Source organism: Marmota flaviventris, chromosome 6, assembly GCF_047511675.1.
Source record: "Marmota flaviventris isolate mMarFla1 chromosome 6, mMarFla1.hap1, whole genome shotgun sequence".
NCBI classification, from domain to species: Eukaryota; Metazoa; Chordata; class Mammalia; order Rodentia; family Sciuridae; genus Marmota; species Marmota flaviventris.
Genome location: NC_092503.1, coordinates 54,851,963 through 54,875,573, shown reverse-complemented (window position 1 = coordinate 54,875,573; position 23,611 = coordinate 54,851,963). Strand labels below are relative to the sequence as shown.

Genomic DNA, 23,611 nt, shown 5'->3' with positions numbered 1-23,611 from the left:
CACTCATATGAGGGGATATAGCATAATTATTTAGAATGTTCCCAAAGTTTTTTTTTTTGGGGGGGGGGAGGGGTACCAGGGATTGAACTCAGGGGTACTCAGCTACTGAGCCATATCCCCAGCCCTATTTTGATTTTTATTTAGAGACAGGGTCTCACTGAATTGCTTAACACCTTGCTGTTACTGAGGCTGGCTTTGAACCCATGATCCTCCTGCCTCAGCCTCCCAAGCTGCTGGGATTACAGGCATGCACCACCACATCTGGCTAAAAGTTTTGATAATACAGAATAATAATCAAAGATAATATGAGTGAAAGATGTAATAGCATACTAATTATCTTATTAACTATAGAAATAATGTACCTACATGGGAAAATACTGGAAATAACTATCTTAAAATGAACCTTTTTCTGAATTATATGATTGTAGGTGATTTTAAATTTTCTCTTTTAAACTTTTCCTAAATTTCTGGAGTATTTTAAAGTAGTCTGTGATAATAATTATCAGGGTCAGAAAATATAGCCAGTGGCCAAATCTAGCCTGCTGCCTATTTTTTTATAAATAAAGTTTTGTTGAAAAACTTTGTGTTCATTCGTTTATGTATTTCCTGGTTCTTTTCACACTGTAGTAGCAGAGTTGAGTAGCTGTATCAGAGATCAGTGACCTTGAAAGCCTAAAATATTAACTATTTACTATCTGACCTTTTACAGAAAGTTTGCTGACCTCCAATCTGTATAACATATTTTGGACAAACAGCTATTTAAAACAATGTGCCTGTTTTATGAGATGAAACCCTTGTGTCAGCACAGATTCATAAGTAGGTCTCAAAGAAAGTATCATTTCAAGAGCCTGTTGGATAAATGGTTGGTGGAAGGGAGGCAGCTTGGTGAAGGAAAGCTAAGAAGGTGGTCCAGATTTCAAATAACTCTTTCTTTAAAATTTTTTATTAGTTATCGAATGACCTTTATTTATTTATTTGTTTATATGTGGTGCTGAGAATTGAACCCAGTGCCTCACACATGCTAGGCAAGTACTCTGTCACTGAGCCACAACCCCAGCCCCACCAAATAACTCTTTTTTAAGTATTATATATTTTAGTTGTTGATGGAATTGTATTGTATTCATTTATTTATATGTGGTGCTAAGAATCAAACCCAGTGCCTCACAAATGCCAGGCAAGTGCTCTACCACTGAGCCACAATCCCCACCCTCAAATAACTCTTCAGAATGTCAGTTTTGTTAGGATCAACTATCTTAGAAATATCTTCAATTTCATACACTTTAAAAGAATAACCTGTCTTAACTGTACATTCATTGACTAATATTCATTCAATACAATCCCTTGCATTCTATACATTATTAAAATTATTATGGTTAAAGGCAAAAGAAGACCAACTGATTTTTTGATCAGAAGAATAGTTTTTTAGGTTAAATTCAAGTGGACTACCATTTTTGGTTTTATTGAAGATTAAATTGTCTGGCAAGCTTTGCTATTCTTATCTGATTAGGTTCCAGACTACTGTTTTATATTAGGTAAAAAAACTGTTCATTCCATCACTTACACTTTTAGAAACCATTTTGTTTGGTTCATTCCATAATGATTCTTAAAAGATACATGCAATTCATAAATTTTAAAGTTGAAAAATTCTCAATGTGAATTTCATTAACTTATTTTATGAGGTTTTCAATTAGTTTAATAGACCAACTGATATTTTGAACAATATGATATTTTGAATAATTATGAACAAATCTAAAATAATCCTCCCATGAGAAATGTTCTGTACAATACTGTATGTTGTTTTTTTGCAACATATTGATAGATTCTAATGTTATATAATTAAAGTTCAGATAATGACTCCATTTCTTCTACTTGGTTGTTAAGTTTCTCAACTGTTGTGTATCCTTTATTAAAAATGTAAAAAAACAAAACAAAACTGTGTATTAGCCTCTTTTATGTTTTTTTAAGGAAATATTTTCCCAGAAGGAATACTTACCCTGATAGTGAACAATTGTAGAATATTCTCATGGTGTGATCTCCACTTACAAACTTTAGAAAAAAATTGTTTATAACCTTGAGATAAAATATGGCAGTGTTCAGCCTTTGCCCAGCCACCTGTGTTAGGATTGATAGACTAGTCTGCTAAATGGATATTTGCTGTTTTCTCCTGCCATAACTTTCATACTTAGTGAGATTGATTTGTCAGTTTGTTCATTATAACTTTTAGTACTAGAGCTTTCAGAGTGCAAAACTGTCTGAATGAGACTTGGAGGTCAGTGTGCCTCACTGACCTCCCTGAGTTGTCACCTGTGTCAGCCTTGGAGGGATTAACCCTTTGTTAGTGTGATAATGTCCTTATTTATGAGTTGCCTTTTTAATACTTAAGACTGAAAGAAACAAAAAAGAACAAAAGTAGCAGACTGAACTCCTGAATTGAAAAGAATTGTGGCTTTCCCCCACAAACCATTAAAGTATTAATTTGTATCCTAGTATTTAACATTTTATAATACAAAAATGACCATTGGACTTGGAAAATACTTCTGTAGTTAACGAGTTTTTGGCTAATTAAATTAAGGAAATCTACCCAAGATATTTTTATGAATGAGCTTATTTCATATATACTTGAAAAAAATCTATGTTCAAAAATTGATACTAGGGAAGGGTACCCATGATTACTGGAGATTCATAGAATGCAAGTTGAAGAAGAATAGAAGGTTAGTGTGATCTACTTGTTTTTTTAAAAAAATCCAAAATGGCATGTAAGATTATGTAACAATAAATCCCAAGATTATGTACAAATATAATGCACCATTTAAAAATGTGGGGAAAAGAAAGTCAAAAAAGTATCTATAGTAACAGGCATTAAACTTCTGTGTAATTGCGCTTTCTTTTGTGTGCTTGAAATTAATAAATGTCTAGGGCAAAAGTTGTTGTGATGTATATTTAAAATGTAATTCTTGTCCAACTTCACACTAGAATGTAGATCTTGTATTAGTCAGGACCTACCTATGGAAAGTAATTTGTGGTGAATGCTTTTAAAAATATTTCCTTTAAGTCCCTTATGGAAAATAGAAATAGACATTTTCCATGAAATGTATAAATTATATATATTTGGATTCAACTGAAATATAGCAAGCTATGATTTACATATAAAACATATACTACTTAGAAATTGAATTCTTTTCTTGAAATAAATAGCTAATATTGGTTAGATTACAAGAAATCAATTCTTTGGTGACAAAAATTACTTAAAGGAAGTGTGTCTTAAATATGAATTAGTTGCTTCTTTGAATCATGAGAGAAATTAGTTTAATTACATGTGGCAACTTTCTTGGCTAGTGATGTAATGTGAAATAGAATTCTCCCTTTCCCCTTCCTGAAAACTCAAGCCAATTAATAGAACTTTTAAGCTCTTTGTCACGGGCCACCATGGAGGTCCGCAGAGAAGAACTTTAATCCAATAAACATTTCATTTAGATCATGAAAAGAAAGCATGAGGAGACGCTCCTGTAAGAGAGGGTGTTACTATGATCCCACCCATGAAGAGATGTGAGGCGTTTGCCAAATTAACCAAGAGGTCCTCATATTTAACGCATAAATGTGTCAAAACTAACAGAATCATTATTTAATTTGCTTGAACTCTATTTTGAGGAAACTCTAAAAAGCCACAACTGTTTTCTTCAAAGCCTTCACTGTTGGGTTGGATGGACAGGGCAAAGGGAGGTTGTGAGAAATCCAGATAGCAAATAACACTGGCCGAAGCTGGTCAGAAAAGGGAATAGATAATTAGGCGTAATTAGCGTGTATGAATCGTTGTCTCTCTGCCCTTAGCTTGAATAAATTTTGAAGAAAAAACCCTAGTGGTGCAAATCCTTTGATGTAGGAAGAGTCATTGTGGCTTGGCAGCATAAAGGCAGTGTTTTATACTTTTTACATAATGGTGGTGATACAGAAAGAGTGAATGGACCCTGCACCCCTCTGTCTGCTTTATACCAAGGACTTTTGGATTCTCTTGAAACAAAATGCATCACAAGTTTTCAGTTGTTCGTAATGAGGTAGCGAACCTCCTCAGGGCTCAGAGGAAGCCATCTTTAGCTTTTGTTTAAATCTTAATCACAGTTTTTTTCTTTCTGGGAAATCTGTTTTCTTAAATCAACACTTCTTTTTGCTTCTTTGCTTGCACCTCCAATAAGAGAAAGGAATAATGCACAAGAAAGCTAAATAGAAAAGTTAAACAAAAATTATCACATAAAAGACTTTACACATTTCTGTGTTTTTTAATCCCATATGAAAAAGATCCTCACTTTGTTCCTCTTTGCCTTCAAGTCAGTAACATTCTAGTAAGGTCGTTTCTTAATAAAATATATGTGTAGGAAAACATGCAGGGGATAATTTTAGATTGGGAACTTATTTTCAAATTAAAATTACACAGTAAATGGGAAGTGGGTTATTATTCCATAGTAATAAAGTTTTTAAATGGAAATTAGTTTAGTTAAAATTATTACTCAGTATATTTACTATAACCTGTTTTGGGGGGAATCTTGGTTGACATACAGGACTGAGAACCTATTTCTGTGTCTAAATAGTTCATTTATTCTATATCCACTACTGGAAAGACAGGAAGTTATTCTTGGGGAAGCATTGCATTAACTTTGAAAATTCTGAGGGAGCTAAAGCAATTAAGTCCCCTAAAATTTAGTATCTGTCTATTCTGGTAGCTGAATTATGTTCATTTTGATGATCTAAAATATTTAAAAAATTATTCATCAGCAAAAAAGAAATTAGCTATTTAAAAACTTTAAACTAAATTATACATATTACATGGGTAGGGGAAGAGTTGAAATAGTTTATGTGTTGTCCTTAATGTCAGAATAGTATCTCTGAGTAAATTTTTTATTTCTGATACATTTTTAACTATTTCCATCAGCTATTTTGGAATTACATGAAAAAAGAATCTACCCTTCAGATACTTAAGCTTTCAGATTTCCTCTAATTAATATTCTTCTTTTAACATATTTTAATTATAAGACTTTCTGTAGCAGTCATCAGGGATCCATTCCTTAATGTGTAATCTACAAATCTATTTTTATAGTGTAGCTTTGCTTTAGTGTAGTTTTGTTATGACGTTTTGATTGTAGATAGACATGTTTCAATCCACAATGCTCTGAGATGCTTTTGGCTACTTAACCCATTTTGCATATTGTGCCATTTGTGGAATAAAGTAGCCTTTTATACTTGAAGTTGATTTGAACTCTGAAAGGCAACACCTGAACATCTCACAAAACTGGATAATTATGGCTGATTGTGTTTTTCAGGTATAGGTCACGGGAAATTCATTTGGGGTAAAGTATGTACAAAGCTAAGAAATATGCAGATTTTCTGTTGTAGGATTGTGTAAAAATTATTTACAGTTAATACTTGCATAAAGGTTAGAAAGGTTGATGAAGTGATATTTAGTTTTGCTTTACTATTCACTGCATGTCAGAATGTAATTATGACTGATTCATGAAACTGTCTTAGAAACGAACCATCTTTATTAAAATGCTGATCAAGATAAGAGCTGACAGTAATAAAGAATAGAACATTTTAGTCTTGTTGCTTTTGAATGATTGCTAATTACCCCAGAGGTCATGTATAGTGCTTGGTAGGATTCATTGACATTATTTCTTTTAAGTCTGCTGTTTCAACAACATCTGAGTATGAAGACACAAACTGTGTGCACATCGAACAATAGTTTGGCCAAGTTTTTAAGGCTTCAAGATATCCAAGAAATCTTTTTCTGTTAAGTGAATTTAGCTTTTCTCCATCAAAATTATAGTATATAGGGGGTACTTGTTGCAAAATACTTTCTATGTTCATTTATTGTTGACTGTATCTACACTTTCCATGTAGGTTATTGAGACAATGTTATCTCTGAATATATACACAGGCATATATATTAATAAGAATATACATATTAATATATATTAATAAGAATAAAAATGTGTATTGGTCCTAAAGTTAGAATCCACAGAAAGAACTTCTTAATGTGAAAATTAATCAAATTTTACTCTTTTGAAATTAATCAAAATTTACTCTTACTTTCAGTAGTTAGTATTCAACTTGTTTTTATTTTTATTAAAAGTGATCTTTGTGGGGCTGGGGCTATAGCTCAGTGATAGTGTGCTTGCCTCACACGTTGAGGCACTGAGTTTGATCCTCAGCACCACATAATAAATAAATAAATATATGGAAAAAATAAAAATAAAGTATATTAAAAGAAGTGGTCTTTATAACTTGCTTCAAAAGACATGTGGAAATCCTTATAGTGTTTTTTTCCTTAGCCAATAATGATTGCTAGGATACATTTATTATTAAAATACAATTAATTAACTGAGTAAACTTACACAATATCTAAAATAACTTAATCATTACAATTCTTAATTGAGAGTAGAATAACACACATACATATATATATGTGTATATATATGCATGTACATACAAACCACACAATCACATCACAGATGTTTATGCGATTTCCATGATGTGGCAGAAAAACTAATGTGTTAAGAAGGCCATCTTTGTGAGCCTGGCTCTGTCATTGACTTCGGACAAGCCTCTTAAGTCTGCCAGAACTTACATATTTTTTCATCTGTAAATGATGGTATTAGACTACAAGATTGCTAGGACCCTTATGATGCTAAGAGTTTGCAAGAATATTAAGTTTCAGAAGTTTCCTTGTAAATTATTTATTTTGGACCATGATAGATTTCTCCCCTTAACAGCATTCTAAATATGGTATTCAATTTCTAGACTACCTAGCCTACAGAAGCCTAATTATCTTACAGAGCTCAAATGTTTTACCCTTATAGAATAAAGTATAAGAAAGTAATATTTCAATTTCAACATGCATTTATTAGTTGTATAGTCACTGGGGATGCAGTGATGAATGTTACTGAGATAAATCTTACTATCAAGGAAATTAGGATGTTCTGGTATAGAAAATAGACATACCAACAAATAACTATAATGTAAGAAAATATTATAGTATAGTGAAAAGTGAGTAGGAGTGAGTAACTGTATGCTAGGAGTCTCTTTTTTGCTGGGGATGGCAATAGGAAAGATATGTTACTCTAGGTTGTAACCAAAAGTTAAGTAAGAGGGCCCATTTACTTCTGGAATGTCCTCATTTAGAAGGCAGAATGCAAACAGAAGGTTATGTATGTTAAACATTTCATAACTTGAATAGTGCTTGTAAATAAGAACAATCATTCAAACTTTTAAACAACTGCTGCCATATTGACAGACCAATCAGAACAGACGTTGGGCTGTGATCAGTCATCCCATACTGGTGTATATTAGTGAGGACCAGCCTTACCTATAAATAAAAGTGTTTAGGTATTTATGCTCACAGGGTTTGAAAGTCTGAAGGGACCTTAGGAATACATATCCCACCACCTTATTATCCACCAAAGGTAAACTGAAGCATGTACCTGGAATCATCTTACCTCAGATTGCCCAGCAAGTGGCAGAGTCAGGTCTAAAATCCAAAATTTCTGCTTTTTATTGAGAGTTCTTTCCACTAAACTATGAAGTCCAGTGTGTGTGTGTGTGTGTGTGTGTGTGTGTACACATATTCATTATATTTACATGTGGCACATGTTATTGTTATATATAGAATTAGTCAAATATTCTCAATTGCTTTTTAAATATTTTTTAAGTTGTAGATGGACACAATACCTTTATTTTATTTGTTTATTTTTTTATGTGGTGCTGGGGATCTAACCCACTGCCTCACACATGGTAGGCTTTACCACTAAGCTATGATCCCGGCCCTCTCAATTGCTTTTATCAATAAGAATCTATTTATGTTTCTTTTACAAAAGTGTAATTGATCTGATTCTGACTGCAATTTAGCAGTTATACACAATAAATTAAATATATCTAGAACTTGTTTTTAGCTAATAGCTATAAGTTTACTCTTCAAGGCTTTTATCAGAGTTAAGAATAAAGTATAAAATTGACTGAAGTTATCTCTTCATTTTCAGATAAAAGTGCTAAAGAACAGTGAAATGACCAAAAGTTGAGCAAATACAATGAAGAAAGAGCAGAACCAAAGTTTAGAATAATACTTATAAATGCTATACTGGACACCATAAAACTCTAAATAATGAAGTCTCTGACAGTGGACAAAGGTCATTTTGAAACTTTTTATTGAAATTTAGTTTTTCCTTATTATTTTAGAGTATGATTATAGTGCAAATGAATCTTATGCATATGGGCTTTGAGTATTTATAGTACAGTTTTATATATACATGTATATATAATTAAATATATATTTTCTCAGGTAGAAAAGTTATTGCTTAGGTATAGATATTTATACATAAGAAGGAAAAATCTTATAGGTAAATTTCTGGGTATGAAAAATTAGATTTTGCAAAGCTGCATATATAGTGGGTAGTTCCTATTAGCCTGGTGATATATTGTACAGTTCCTTTTTGTGGGAAAAAAAAATGAAAGCTTATCAAAATTGCAGTTGTGGTTTTGGTAGAATGGTTATAAAAAAAGATTCTCAGAAGGTACATGCACCAACTTCTTTCCAGACTGTCATGTGTCACTATTATATTTTTCCTTTTTCTCTCAGGCATGAGAACTTTGGTTTTCTTAGATAAAGTAAACAGTGGTAGAAGAATGGAGTATAAATTAAAGTTCTGTTTGTTATGACAGAGCTGGAAATGTATAATGTTTGATGGTTGTGATTTCAATAAGACAAATACCAACTTTTTCTGAGTGTCACTATTTGGGGACAATACATGGAGTTCTCTAAGATCTTTTGTAAAATTTCATGAGAGAAAATGAACGCATTCCAGGCTAAGAAATCCAAACATTGCATAATATTGAAAGCTCCCCTTCACCATTCTTTCCTCTCTCCATTTTTCCTCACCCTCTAGTCCAATTCATTCCTACTTTCTCCCAGAAAAAGCCACAATTAAAAATTTAGTATCTTTTTTTTTGCCAGGCACAGTGGTGCATACCTGCAATCCCAGGGGCTTGGGAGGCTGAGGCAGGAGGATCACAAATTCAAAGACAGCCTCAGCAATTTAGCAGGCCCTAAGCAACTCAGTGAGACCTTGTCTCTAAATAAAATAGAAAAAAGGGCTGGTGGTGCTGGGGTTGTGGCTCAGAGGAGAGTACTTGCCTAGCATGTGTGAGGCACTGAGTTCAATTCTCAGCACCACATATAAATACATGATAAAGGTCCATTGACAACTAAAAAAATATTTTTTTAAAAAAGGGGGGCTGGGATGTGCTACAGTGGTTAAGAAGGGGAACAGCATGGATGGTGAAAAGAGACTGTCATCATTATACAAAATACACGTATGAAGATGTGAATTTGGTGTCAACATACCTTATATATAATCAGAGATATGATAAATTATTGTATAATGGTGTATTAAGAATTGTAATGCAAAATAAATAAATAAATAAAATCATTAAAAAAGGGGGGGCTGGGATGTGCTACAGTGATTAAGTGCCCTGGCTTAAATGCCCATTACCCACTTCCACAAAATTTAGTATCTTTTCAGTCATTTCCTATACAATTTTATGCATATGTCTTTATATATGCCCAAACACATAGGTTTCTTTTGTTGTAAATTAATGCTATAGTAGATACACCCTAAACTGGGTTGTGCTTTTATCCCTTGTAGGTAAATATCATGGAGATCTTTTGATACCAAATATTACTCAATCTCATTCTTTTAGATGGCTATCTTAGATTTTACAGTATAGCTACACTATTATTTTAAAATTAATCTGCTATTCTTATATCCTTAGCTTTATTCTAGATTTTTACTTTTCAAGTAATACTTTAAAAACATGTTTGCTAATGTATTTGTATTGTATATGAGTTGATATTTCTGTAGGTTAGATTCCTAGAAATGTAATTTCTAGGTCAAAGAATCTTTACAATTAAAGATTTATTTTTGTCAAATTTTACTTTACCTGTGTATTGACTAACATTAAAAATTAAATTTGTAGCTACTTCAGATATATTATTATTGGCACCAGGGATTGAACTCAGGGGCACTTTACCACTGAGCCACATCCCCAGACCTATTTTGTATTTTATTTAGAGATAGGGTCTCACTGAGGTGCTTAGCACCTGGCTGTTGCTGTACCTGACTTTGAACTCGTGATCCTCCTGTCTCAGCCTCCTGAGCCACTGGGATTACCTCAAATATTATTTTTAGAGAATCCCTATTAATCCTTGTTGAACACAGTAAGATATATAAATAAATGACAAAAAAATCACATGGAATTGAGGTATGATAGTTTCGGAGTTTTGTTGGATATTGCTTGTACGTAATTAAATCAGCAATTGGCTATTACAAAATTATAATTAGCAAAATATTAAAGAGTGGTAGAATTTTTGAACTTTTATTCCATGCCTTATTCTGAACATAGAAGTTGTATAGTGGTTAAATACACAGCCTGCCAGGCATGGTGGTACACATCTGTAATCCCAGCTCTTTAGGAGACTGAGGCAGGAGAATCACCAAGTTCAAGGTCAGTCTAGGCATCTTAGTGAGACCCTGTCTCAAAATAAAATGCTAAAAAAGGGGGCTGAGTGTGCTGATGTAGCTCAGTGGTAGAGCACTTGCTAGAAAGTGCAAGATGCTGGGTTCAATCCCCAGTAAACTGCCCCCACCAAAAAAAAAGTGTAGAATCTACTCACCTGAGTTCAGCTGCTGCTTCCTTCAACTGTGAGTAGGCTGAATAACTCTAGACATAAAATTTTTTTTTGAGCTGGGCATAGTGGCACATGCCGTAATTCCAGGAGGAAGGAGGGAGGCTAAGACAGGTGGATCGCAAATTCAAAGCCAGCCTCAGCAACTCAGCAAGGCCCTTAGCAACTCAGTGAGATTCTGTCTCTAAATAAAATACAAAAAAGGGCTGAGGATGTGGCTCAGTGGTTAAGCACCCTTGGATTCAATCCCCAGTACCAAAAAATTAAAAAAAAATAATAAATATCTTTTTTAACCTCAGATATTGCATTGGCAAATTGGGGCCAATAATCCTGTTTTAAAAAGGTATTCCTCCAGATGCTGGTGCTTTGCCCGTTTAGGGGAGATGGGCGTCCAGTTACTTTGAAAATATTTTTAATGACATATCCAGAAACTCATTGTTTCAGAGGAAGATTAAGATGTTCCACATCCAGATCAGGATGTTTGGGCATCTTCATGGTGCTCAGAATGAAACTTAATTTATGGCATAAAATATGATCAGAAACCCAACTCTAAAACCTAGGCTGGGCTGGGGATATAACTCAGTTGGTAAAGTGCTTTCCTTGCAGTGCACACCACCCTGGATTCAATCCTCAGCACCACCAAAAACAAAAACAAAAACCTAGGCTCATGTAGTTTGAGATGTTAAAGTCCTTCACTGACTCAAGTCTGTAGTAGCTCATCATAAAGGTCATTTTTCCACCCCTTCTGTACATTTTTCATTGTGGATTTGTCAATACTTGTGAATTAGTATTTTAGGTCATCCAAATTTATTAATGCTTATCAGAAAAATGATATGTTAATGTCATCCTAGTTGACAAAGTTGATAAAGATTCTTGTTCTCTATAGTTTCTTGTCGACATTTTAAAGATGACAAATACCAACACACTATGAAAACTCTTAATGCAATCAGACTATTCCAGCTTTATGAGTCCTTTGTCTCCTTAAAATTCTACTTTTCTCCTTTGTACTTCAAATAGTTGACAACCCATAGATCTTTATGTCTTTTACTGCCATGTGAAGGATGGTAGTTTTTTTTTTTTTTTTTTTTTCATTTTATTCATCCAAAAATAAGCTAGAAGAAAGTCAGTGCCACCAATCTCTATTTCTGGGATTCTTGGGTCATAAACTAACCTTGAGAGTTCTCATGGATTTTATTGCTTGGACATTGTGATTGTTTCCTTGCGTTCTGCTCCACCTCTCTGCTATTGTGGAATACCCATGTAATTTAGATTGAATGATCAGAGGTGGGGCTTGATTAAGCTAAGCCAGAGGTCCTCAACCCTGGCCCATTAGAATTACTAAGGAGCTTAAAACAAAATAAGTTAACAAAACTTCCTTCCCCAAATATGCTTTCTACGTACTTCCTGGGTGAAGCTAATGTGCACCCAGTGTGGAGAACCACTGGTTGCCATCTTCCCTCCCACTTGCATTGGATCAGGAAACTCATACCTAAACTAGTTAGTGTGTGCTATTTCCCAGGCTATAGGAATTGGTGGTGGTGGCTATAATCAGCATATTCAGAGCAGTTCAGGACTTTCGTTTCATCAATGTGGAAATGTTCTTGTCTCTCTTCTTTGTCATGAGTAAACCCTGCCTTGTGATGAAACTCTTACTCAAAGGAGGGCAGAACTGATAGATTTGAAAAGAGCCAGGGCCTTTTCAGTTATGTGAGTCAGTAAATCCCTTCATTGTTATGCCCTGTTGAATTGGTCTTCTCATAGATGTTGACTAAAAGCACTAATATACTCTTGGATAATTGCTCCTAACTCAGAATCTTTGCCTTGATTCCATGTCCTGTAGCTCTGAGCCTGATATCTATTATGGATATCTGTACTTGGAGAAGTCTAAAAATGCTCAAATCCAGCATACCACCAAACTCTTCCTCGGTTCTTTATGGATGGTGTAACTGTGTGGTTGCCTAAGTCAGAACCCCAGGATCCCTCTTCTCCTTCCCTGTGTCCTTTATCCTGAAAGTAGTCAAAGTCTGTTGACTCCTATCTCTGATCCACTCACTTTTCTGTTTTTATGTTGTTTTTAAGGCCCCTTTCACTTTTTTTCTTTAATTTTTTTTTGTTATTGTTGTAGATGGACACAATATCTTTATTCATTTATTTTCATATGGTGCTGAGGATAGAACCCAATGCCTCACATGTATGTGCAAGGCAGGCTCTGTACTAGTGATCTACAGCCCCAGATCCAAGGCCCCTTTCACTTTTTCCTGGATTTTCCCCATACCTGCTTACTGATCAACATTTATTCAGTTTTTTTCTTCTTCTAGCCTCTTCCCCAAAATGAAACAATGATTTTTTAAATTTAAATATGAGCTTATCTATGCTTAAAATTTAAATTACTTCCATATGATCTTTACTCTTTAAAGTAGTTTACAAAGCCTGCAGGATATGAGCTCTTGCCAGCTTCCATGGCCCCATTATGGGCCACTCTTGGAATATGTGCAACTGAAAGCATCCTAAATCTTGTACTCAACATTTTTGCTATATTGAACTAATTTTAGATCCCAAATGAACCAAACTTTCTCTTGCATCTATGTGTCATTGGTCTCATTTCCTGAGTTTGAAACATGCTTCCCTATTTTCTCTTCCTCACCTGGCTAACTTTGCTTAATTGCCATTTTCCTCAGATTAGTTTTGTTTTCCATAGTACCCTGTTCTGATTTTTTGTTGTTGTTGTTGTTAAGTGAAGTTTATTGAGATGTAATACAGTAAATTTCTCCCTGTTTTAATATAAGTTATTTAATTTTGACAAACTGGTCTCCCGCTATAGTTTCACTTTTCCAGAATGCTGTGTAAATGAATCATGCAAGTGTACCCATTGAGACTGATTTCTTTCACTTGGCATAAAGTGTTCGTGATTTTCCATGTTTGGAGAGTCAGTAGTTCATTCCTTTTATTGTTGAGCATTATTCCATTGTATGGATGTACTATAGTTTGTTTTCTAATTTTCCAGTTGAAGAACAATTGAGATGTTTCCCATTTTTAGCAACTAAGATGAAACTACTGTAAATATCTACTTCCAGGTTTTCATGTGAACATAGGCTTTCATGTCTTTGTTTCTGCTGAATAAATAACTAAGCAAGAGATTATTAGGCTATGTGATAAGTGTATAATTGAGTTAATAAAACACGGACCAATTTTTATATTAGCTATACCATTTTACATTCCTACAGTAATGTCCGAGAGTTCTAGTACTTGTATATTCTCTTCAGCATGTGATATTGTCAAGTTTGCTTCTGTTTTGTTTTCTTTTTAGCCATTGTAATAGATGTGTAATGGTATCACATTTGGGTTGAATTTACATTTCCCTGTGTATTCATGATGTTGTGTGCCTTTTCATATGCTTATTTGGTGAATGTCTATTCAGGCCTTTTGCCCATCTTTTAATTTCATTATCTGCCTTTTTATTATTCAGTTATAGGAGATCTTTACTCTAGAATGAAGGCATTATCAGATATGTGTTTTGCAAATATTTTCTCCCAGTTTGTGGCTTGTCTTTTTATTTTCCTGCTATGTGCCCTGTTGGTAAAGGAGGTGTATCCCTCACTCTAAATAGTATGAGATGGCCAAGCCCAAGACACTGACACTGGACAGATGATATTGGCAGTAGCTTAGTAGTCACAAGTATTTGCAGCCTGGGGGAAGAGGACACCATACACAACTTAGTTTGTAAAATTTGTTCAATGATCTTTCAATTTTAGAGCAAAGATAGATTTTTTTTTATTGGTTGTTCAAAACATTACAAAGCTCTTGACATATCATATTTCATACATTAGATTCAAGTTGGTTATGAACTCCCAATTTTACCCCAAATACAGATTGCAGAATCACATCGGTTACACATCCACATTCTTACATAATGCCCTATTAGTAACTGTTGTATTCTGCTACCTTTCCTATCCTCTACTATCCCCGCCTCCCCTCCCCTCCCATCTTCTCTCTCTACCCCATCTACTGTAATTCATTTCTCTCCTGGTTTATTTTCCCATTCCCCTCACAACCTCTTATATGTAATTTTGTATAACAATGAGGGTCTCCCTCCATTACCATGCTATTTCCCTTTTCTCTCCCTTTCCCTCCCACCTCATGTATCTGTTTAATGTTAATCTTTTCTTCCTGCTCTTCCTCCCTGCTCTGTTCTTAGTTGCTCTCATTATATCAAAGAAGACATTTGGTATTTGTTTTTTAGGGATTGGCTAGCTTCACTAAGCATAATCTGCTCTAGTGCCATCCATTTCCCTGCAAATTCCATGATTTTGTCATTTTTTAGTGCTGTGTAATACTCCATGGTGTATAAATGCCACATTTTTTTAAGGGACTGTCTATTGCACTGTAATATAACCCAACCTGATCTTTCTTTGTTGGTGGGCTAATTTGCTTGGTGAGTAGAATACTCTGTCTATAGCTGGGAAATGGCTCCTTGAGGAGTACATGAGGAAAATTCTTAATTTTTTTTCTTTCATTTTTCGAGATTCCATGTTGATCCAATCATCCTTTACATTTCCCATCTTCATTTTAACAATTCTATTGTGTGCTACAATATTTGTAAGCTAACAGATGGGCAAATTACATTATTACAGAAATCTGTTGTTAGATGAAGCTTCGTAGTCTTATTAGTTATACTTTAATGTGGGCTTACTTCCTCTGGGCTGTTGATCTCATACATTCTTTTTTAAAAATTTTTTAAAAAATATTTTTATTAGTTATCGATGGACCTTTATTAATTTATTTGTTTATATGTGGTGCTGAGAATTGAACCCAGTCCTTCACACATGCTAGGCAAGTGCTGTACCACTGAGCCACAACCCCAGCCCATACATTCTTTTTTTAAAAGAGATTTTGGCTTTTTTTTTTTTTTTCAGTGCCGAGGATTGAACTTAGGGCCTTGTGTATGCTAGGCAAGTGCTCTGTCACTGAGCTAAATCCCCCAACCTCACTCCAAGAGATTTTATTCAGCACCAATTATTGTCACTGTAAGAGGTTCCAGGGAAGTCTCTCCAGAGGCAGAGACCTCTACTTGAACTTTACAGGCTCTTGATCATGTTGCAGAAAAGAACTTAAGGAGGTGTCAGGTTTTAGCCAAGGGAGGAAGAGCTTTATTCGAAAGTAAAAGGTGAAAGTCTACACCTTTAGGGCAGGTGTTCGCTATCTCCAGAGCCAGTTCTACCCCCAGGGCTTAAGTTTGGGTTTTTATCAGAGTAAAATTAGTTGGAATATGTTTGATCCGTAGGGGCTGGACTTTTTTCAGGATTGGGAAATACTGAGGAAGGCTGTGTTTCCTTCTTGGGGGTCTGATCTGGTATGTAGGTTTCAGATTACATCTACTCTCTTGCAGTTGTATAGTAAGTCTGGTGGTTGATCAGATGGTCAGGCCAGAGGGTCATGGTCCAGTCAGATGTTGGCCTCTAGCTTCATGCAGTTGATGGTCTATTTCTATTGAGGTCTTGTTCCTGCTTTGCTACATTCCAGAAAATTTATAGGGAACTGGAAAGTTCCAGAGTAATTTATTGGCTCTTCATATGTTCTTACCTTTTTTGTCTCTTTCCATCTCTTAGGCTCCTTTGTCCAGCCCACAAGTTGTTCACAAGCCATGGGACCTACATTCCAAAAGGGACATTTTCTCCTTTAGGAACTCAGTTTTCTCTATATATTTCTAAACTTTTATCTCATTTGGATACTTTTTTTTCCCCTGCTTCATTCAGAAATGAGGATATTTGTGATCTTACCCTTAGATGCCAGGGCTTGGATCTATCAGCCCATATTTTCTAACTATAGCATACATTAGAGGAAACATCTTAACAAATAGTGACTGCTCACTTGTCTATCTTCAAAATACTGATGTTATTCTTTTGCTTTGGTTGTGATCTAAAACTTTCTTTTTCACAAGTCATGATGAAATGATGGGGTGTACTCTTCTCAAGCTAAAACTAAACTGTTCTATATGCTGAACATGAATAGGAGAAAACAGTTGCCCAGAGAGGGAAACCATCAGAAAGGGAGATCTTTTCTGGAGTGGGCAGAGAGGACACTAATAACTTGATGGGCCTTTTGCTCTGGGCAAGTACTAGTTGAAGATGCTAGTAAGAGGAAGGTATAGGTTTGAAAAAGGGAATTGTAGAGATCCACAAGGGAGTTTAGGAAATATTATTAAATGGGGGCTTGGGGATTTAGCTCAGTGACAAAGCACTTGCCTAGTATGAGCAAGGCCCTGAGTTTAGTCCTTGGCCCTTGAAAAACAAACAAACAAAAAACCCCATCAACAACAATTATTAAATGGTTTTTGTTTTAAACTAGATGAAGGAATAAAAGTGAATGATCAAGCTTTGAATAGGACATGTAAAAAAAAAGTGAATGACAAGCTTAATTTTGAAAGTATTCAAAAGTCTGAGTACCCAGAGTTAACAGAGAGATGGAATTGTCATAGGGGCAAACTCAGGCTATGCCAACGGAGTTGATAGATAACAGGTCTATGAGGTAAGGACCCACTGAATCAGTGCTTCAGGAATTATTTAAGAAAAAATATTTTAATACTTATTTAAGAACTAGGGAAGCCTTTATTGAAGATTACTACAATAAGAATCATGGTTTTTGAAGTAGGCTAGAGAAATGAGCTCAATTTCACATTTAACAATATATAGGTTATTTTATAGCCATTAGCAGAGTATGGGTGTCAGTGAATGGAAAATTCTTAAGATGAGACAACAAGGCTATAAAGATTCTTGCTAAGTCAGTTGGACAGGATTCTTGCTAAAGATAGACCAAGGACTGAGAGAGCAGAGGTGAGGAATGAAGTACTTGATTAGATGAGGATGGGGGATATTCTTGCTTAAACTGAGTGTAGCAAGGTGGACATGAATGAACCACTAATACCTACATGAGAAATAGAGCTCTTTACAGTCTGTGCTTAAGAGGTTAATATGTTGTGACTTTAAAGGATTTTCTTCACAATGTTTATTATTCTTCAAACTGGAAATGGAGTAGAAGCTATATAAAGTTATTGTGTGAGGTGGCTTTTGTTTTTCTTAGTAATATTATTCAGGATTGCTAACAACACAGACAGTAGATTTGAGGATAGTATAAGTTGCTGTAATGCATTTCTTTTAGTCACACATTTTCTTTCCAAAGTCAAAGGCTCACAAGGGTGGGTCAACTTCTTTCCTTGTATTCCCCAAATTTCCTAATTGCATATCCAGAATATATATTTGTATTTGTCCTTTGTATGCATGTACAAACTATTTTAAAATAAATTCATTTCATGGCTGATTAGTGTTATGGTGTCACACATTAGAATTGGATAGTGGTATGGGGGGTCACAGGTTTTGTAAATATACTAGGAAATTACTTAGAGATCAGACCCATTAGATTTATTCTCTACTTGGAAATAGGCTAGCTTTCACCCTCTTCTACTCTTCTGCAAATGTATTGATGCATCTAGGCTGTGAATAAACTCTGAATATCTGAGATTTATTTTTCTTTAAAAAGATAAACTGGGTGTTAGTATTTTTCAGACAATTAAGAGCTAACATCTAAGGGCTTTGGTTATAGTTCTTTTGCTGCTGATTAGGTATTCCTCAGTGGTGATTAGTGAATGTACAAATGCAATCATTTGTTAGGGCTTAATCACTCATGTCCCAGAAGTTAGTTACGCAGAAAAAGAAATTGAAGCTTGTATAACTTCCATTAGCCTTTTTTTAAAATAGGAAATTTCTTTTTTACTAAATTAGGAATGTGGAGTCATATAAGATAAATTTTGGTTTAAAAGAAATAGAGAACTTGGGCAAGTACATTTGTATGACTACACTGATGTTCTTTGAACTGTTTTGTCTATAATATAGGGTAGCATGTGAATAACTGGCCCTTACCTACCACATGGGGCAGATTTCCCTAAGAGTATGACTTACTTCCTAAACAAGTACTACTACTACTACTACTACTTCTTCTTCTTCTTCTTCTTCTTTTGGGGGGGCTGGCTCATTGAGCCCCCACCATCATAGGAGAGGGAAGGCATATCTTTCCTCAGGTTGATCAAAGTTGAAAAGGAGATCTGACAATAACTTTTTTTTAACACAGGTCATATGAAGTAAGAGGAGGGTGGAATGCAAGTATTTGGAATGCTGTATTCCTTTCTGGTGGGATGGGTTATAGAGCTCAACCGACCTCTATAGGTACTTCAAGTAAGGCCAGCGGGGAGGGAGGGTTGAACAACTTGGAACAATGAATCAGGGGTGTCTGGCTGCTCAGGCCAAGCAGTATAAGGAGCCTTGCATTTGGTAAGTTTAGGGGTTGTTCTTCAAATGTATGGTAGAAAAGCTTAACTTTGTAGGCTTCCTTAGAGGACTGGCTTCTTGGGGAATTTTTTTATAATAAGGAAATTCAAATGGATATATCAAAATGCAATATATACTTTATGCCTTCCAGCCCAGTTTCCTGGGTCTTCATTCTTATGGTGACCAACTGGCCCAGATTGCCCAGGACTTCCTAATGTTAGTACTGTAAGTTCTGAGTCCTGAAACATCCTCCATCTTGGGGAAACTCCTCAGTCCAAAGGGGATGGTTGGTCTCCTTCTTTCAGTTCCCAGAGTCCCTCAGCAGCTGTAGCATGAGAGGAGAGGAAATACTTTTTCATTGTCACTCTGTGCAGTCTTCTCTCTGGAGTGCTGGTGATAAAGAGGCCTGACATAGCAGTGCAACACAGGAGAGAATTTCAGGGAGGAAGAATGTTGCTACTTCTCAAGTGTGCCCCCATGTTACTAGTCTGATGATCTATTGTTGCATAATAAATACCTGTACAGGGTGTGGTGGTGCATGCCTGTATTACTAGCAGCTTGGGAGGCTGAGGCAGGAGGATTATGAGTTCAAAGCCAGCCTCAGCAATGGCGAGGCACTAAGCAACTCAGTGAGACCCTGTCTCTAAATAAAATACAAAATAGGGCTACAGATGTGGCTCAGTGGTTGACTACCCCTGAGTTGAATCCCTGGCACTCAAAACAAACAAATAAAATAAATAAATAAATTCCTGCAACATTTAGAGGCTTAAAACAGTATTACTTATTGTCTATCTTGGTTTCTATAGGTCAGGGAATTGGGGAGGGCTCAGCTGGCAGTTCTCTCAGTACAATAGTCACTGTAGCCTAAATAGCTGGGGACTGACTGATCGACACCTTTGTCTTTATGTAATCTCAGGCCCTCTCCACGACCTTTCTCTGTATGGAAACTTAAGCTTCTCATGGTTTAGGGGCCTCTAGGGAGTTAGATGCTGGCACTTCAGGAGTCCAGAAGTATTCCAGCCAACAAGTAAAAAGCTGCTTCAAATGTCACATCAGTTATTGTTGCATAGCATCATTTACACCAATCTTTAGCCGTAAGATTCAAGGGCAGAGCATGGAGCCCACTTCATTTTGATTGGAATATCAATATCCCATTGTAAGAAGGATAGGCTAGGGTGGAGGGTTGCTATCTCCATCTGTCTTTGGAAACTACTATTTGACACAATTATCTTGGACCCCAAAATTACACTCCTAAACAGCTGCTGCCGCCCTTGTCCTTTAGTTTTCTTTGCTCCATCAAAGTTTTCAGTGTCCTTTCCTACTGCAGATGCTTCCTTTCAGCCTGAGTCATCCTGTGTCACTAATGTCCTTTCTTTATTAATCCTTTGTTTTCCATCTTCCAAGGTGCATAAGTGCACATAAATACACACACACATACACCAAAACTCATAACAACCAACGAACTTTTGCTGTCATACCTTGATCAGTTGGATTTGGGGGCTGTGTAGATACACACACACACACATTTATTCCAGAAGAGTGGTGACCCAAGGCTTTTTGGACAAATCAAGAAAAAATTTATAGGCTGATTTTTTAGTTTGGATTAAAAATGAAAATTGCTTTATGAAAATTTATGAGGAAAAATTATGTTTTAACAACTTCACCGCTATTATTAATGAAAAACTGCATTTTTCAAATTTGTTGTGCTTAAGAGTCACAAGTTATACTTTCTCCAGCTTTTCATTTCAGATTAATGGATATTAGGGTATATTTCCTTTCACCTTAATGTAGTTATTTGGGAAATTTGCTGACAGTGCTATTTTTAGCAAAGTTTCAGTAAAACATAGTGCAAATCTTGATTTTTTAACTATTATTTTACTGGCTTTATATATGTTTAATATTGCAACTTTAATTTTGTGAATTTTACATGAATTTTATTGTTTTGTCCTAAGCTCATTATTTCATTGAAACATTTCAAAAATTAAGAATATATATAGTTTAGCAGAAAGCTTATAATTCTGAGCCACTACTTATTTAAAAATTTTTTTTCTGTTTTTGGATTGCAGGAATACTGTAATACAGTTCAGCTAGATTCTGGGATAGATTACCGGAAAAGGGAACTCCCAGCTGCAGGAAAACTCTACTACCTGTAAGTATTTGTGTGTGTGTGTGTGTGTGTGTGTGTGTGTGTGTGTGGTTTTGGTTTTTAAATTATATTTTAATTTTCCAAGTTCAATATCTAATAATTTAAAAATGGGAAAAATAAGCATTTTAATTATTATGAAGACTAGTTCTGCAGTCCATGATTTTTAAACAAAATGTTTTATTAACTTCTTTAAACTGTGCTTTGACCATTCATATTTGCATCATTTATATTGTGTGATTGGATGAAAGCCTAATTAGTTTTTTGGGGAGGAGTGATGACAGATGGTTAGGAAGTAATGAGTACCCTCTTAGAAGAGGCTCTGATACTAAGAGAATATCTTTAATGTGCTAAAGTAATTAATTATTTGTGGACATCTTCTGACAAGTGTGCCATTTCCATTCTCCCAAAACTGTTGTTTTATTTTGTTAGACAATCTGTTTGTATTTATAGTGGTTGATTGACTTCCATACATAACTGATGAAAAATATGTTATATGCAAATACAACTGGATATATTTTGCAGATTTTAAAAATAAGATTCTCCTGAGTAAGAACAATTAATAATAATAGATGTATTCAGCATGTGCAGTTAATGCAGAAAAACAAATACAGTTTGTTTTAAAATGTTATTTGTGAGAACCTGAAAAGGAAAAAGTGCTTTACAAACGCAAACTGTTGTTTAGTATATGCCAACAGAGTTTGGCACATAGTGGGTTCTCAGTAAATAGATCTGTCTGAGGGCTAATTGTAATTTAACTAAAAGGCATGTTTCTGGTAATTTAAATTTTGATGACAACGTGCATATGAGAGGTTTAGAAAAGTTCTTGTCTCTGCCACCTTGTAAGCAGAAGTACTTTCTGTTTTTGAAGCAGAAATTAGCTAGAAAAATCACATAATTAAAATTGCATACTTTACAATGTATCAAAAGGACTATTTTAGTTTATTATTCAGATCCTGATGATTATTCTGGGAAGTTCTTCATCCACCCTTAAGGACTTTGTCTTTAAAGTACTTTATAATTTTAAAAAATTCTTATAGCACTAATTTTCTGCTTTAACTCTGACTTTTTCTTCATAGTGTCTTTTATTCTTTTTTTTTTTTACATTCATAGAAGCTTTATTTATAATGATCAAAATGGAGGAAGTCCAAATATCTGTCAATTGTAGAAAGGATAAATTGTGGTATATGCATATATTATATTCAATCATAAAAATGAACTAATGATTAATGAGCACAATAGAATGGTTAAATCTTATAAATCAGATTGAGAGAAAGAAGCCAAACAGGGTATAGTTCACAGTGTTATTTCGGTTATATAAGTGGAAGAAAAGTAAAAAATAATCTGTAATTTTAGAATTCAAGATAAAGGTAAACTTTGGGAGGAGTGTCATATAATAAGATAATGAGTTTATTCTCTATAATAGTCATTTTCAATCTTAAGAAAAAATGAAGCCAAAGCTTTTAAAATTAACCTGATTCTCATGTGAATCTGAAATCAAACTCTGTAAATCAAATGGTTAAAAGGAGCGCCCTCTGATGTAGGGGACAGGAGGCTCTGAGCCTGTCTTCTCCTTGCCTTCCTCTGAAGGCCATTTGACACTTGGTAGAACTCTTTGAAAAGAACTCCTTGATAGCACTAATTGAAAGAGAACTGAAAATGACTTTAGTTTAGTTATATTTCTAAAGCCCGCATTAGATTCAACCCATTCCCATTTTTTAAAATTTTAAAAGTATTTTATTAGTTATACATAATAGTTGGATTCATCCTGATAAATTCATACATGCATTAAATTCAATTTCAGTTCATCATCCTGCCCCTTTTCTTTCCCCCATTTCTTTTATTCTTGGTGTTTCCTGTTGTTTTATTTTTCTGATATTCACAATCTTTTTCTGATTCTTCATTACATATTTCTTGCTATTTCAAATTTCTGGTACTTACAAATTAGTTTATTGTTATTCCCTTTATTCTTTTTTCAAAAGAGGTAACTCATTTGCCGCCCCCCCCCCACAAAAAATATATCCTCATGTGGAAGAATTAAAATATTTTCCTAATGGATATATCTTTGAATAAAGATGACAGTTGGGTCTAAATCATGAAATCTGTTTCATCGTGCCAAAGAGGTCTCAGTGGGATTTACTGGAGGTGAAAAAGCTGCTTTTGCTTGAAGCATAGCCATTTTCTCTCTCTGACTTACCCAATTTTGTCCCTTGTTCTTCCTGAAAAATGTAAGATGATTCTAATGCGATGAAATTTGGTTTCATTTTTAAAACATTCACTAAGGAAAACAGATTCTAACAATATCTGAGAATCCAAGAAACTAGAATCTACAAAGGATACACTGATACTCTGGAATACCTTTCTTTAAAAAATATATCCATATGTATATGTATTTGTGTATAAAATATATATTTTATATATATT

At 34.8% G+C, this 23,611-nt stretch overlaps 1 protein-coding gene across 1 annotated transcript in view; it reads left to right on the top strand.

Moving 5' to 3' along the window:
- The window catches only part of Afg1l (AFG1 like ATPase), a 212,338-nt gene that overhangs the window by 119,214 nt on the left and 69,513 nt on the right, over positions 1-23,611 (top strand). Inside the window, exon 8 of the mRNA XM_071613152.1 lies at positions 21,111-21,193. Coding sequence (XP_071469253.1) covers positions 21,111-21,193 — 83 coding nt within the window. The remainder of the gene's footprint in view (positions 1-21,110; positions 21,194-23,611) is intronic.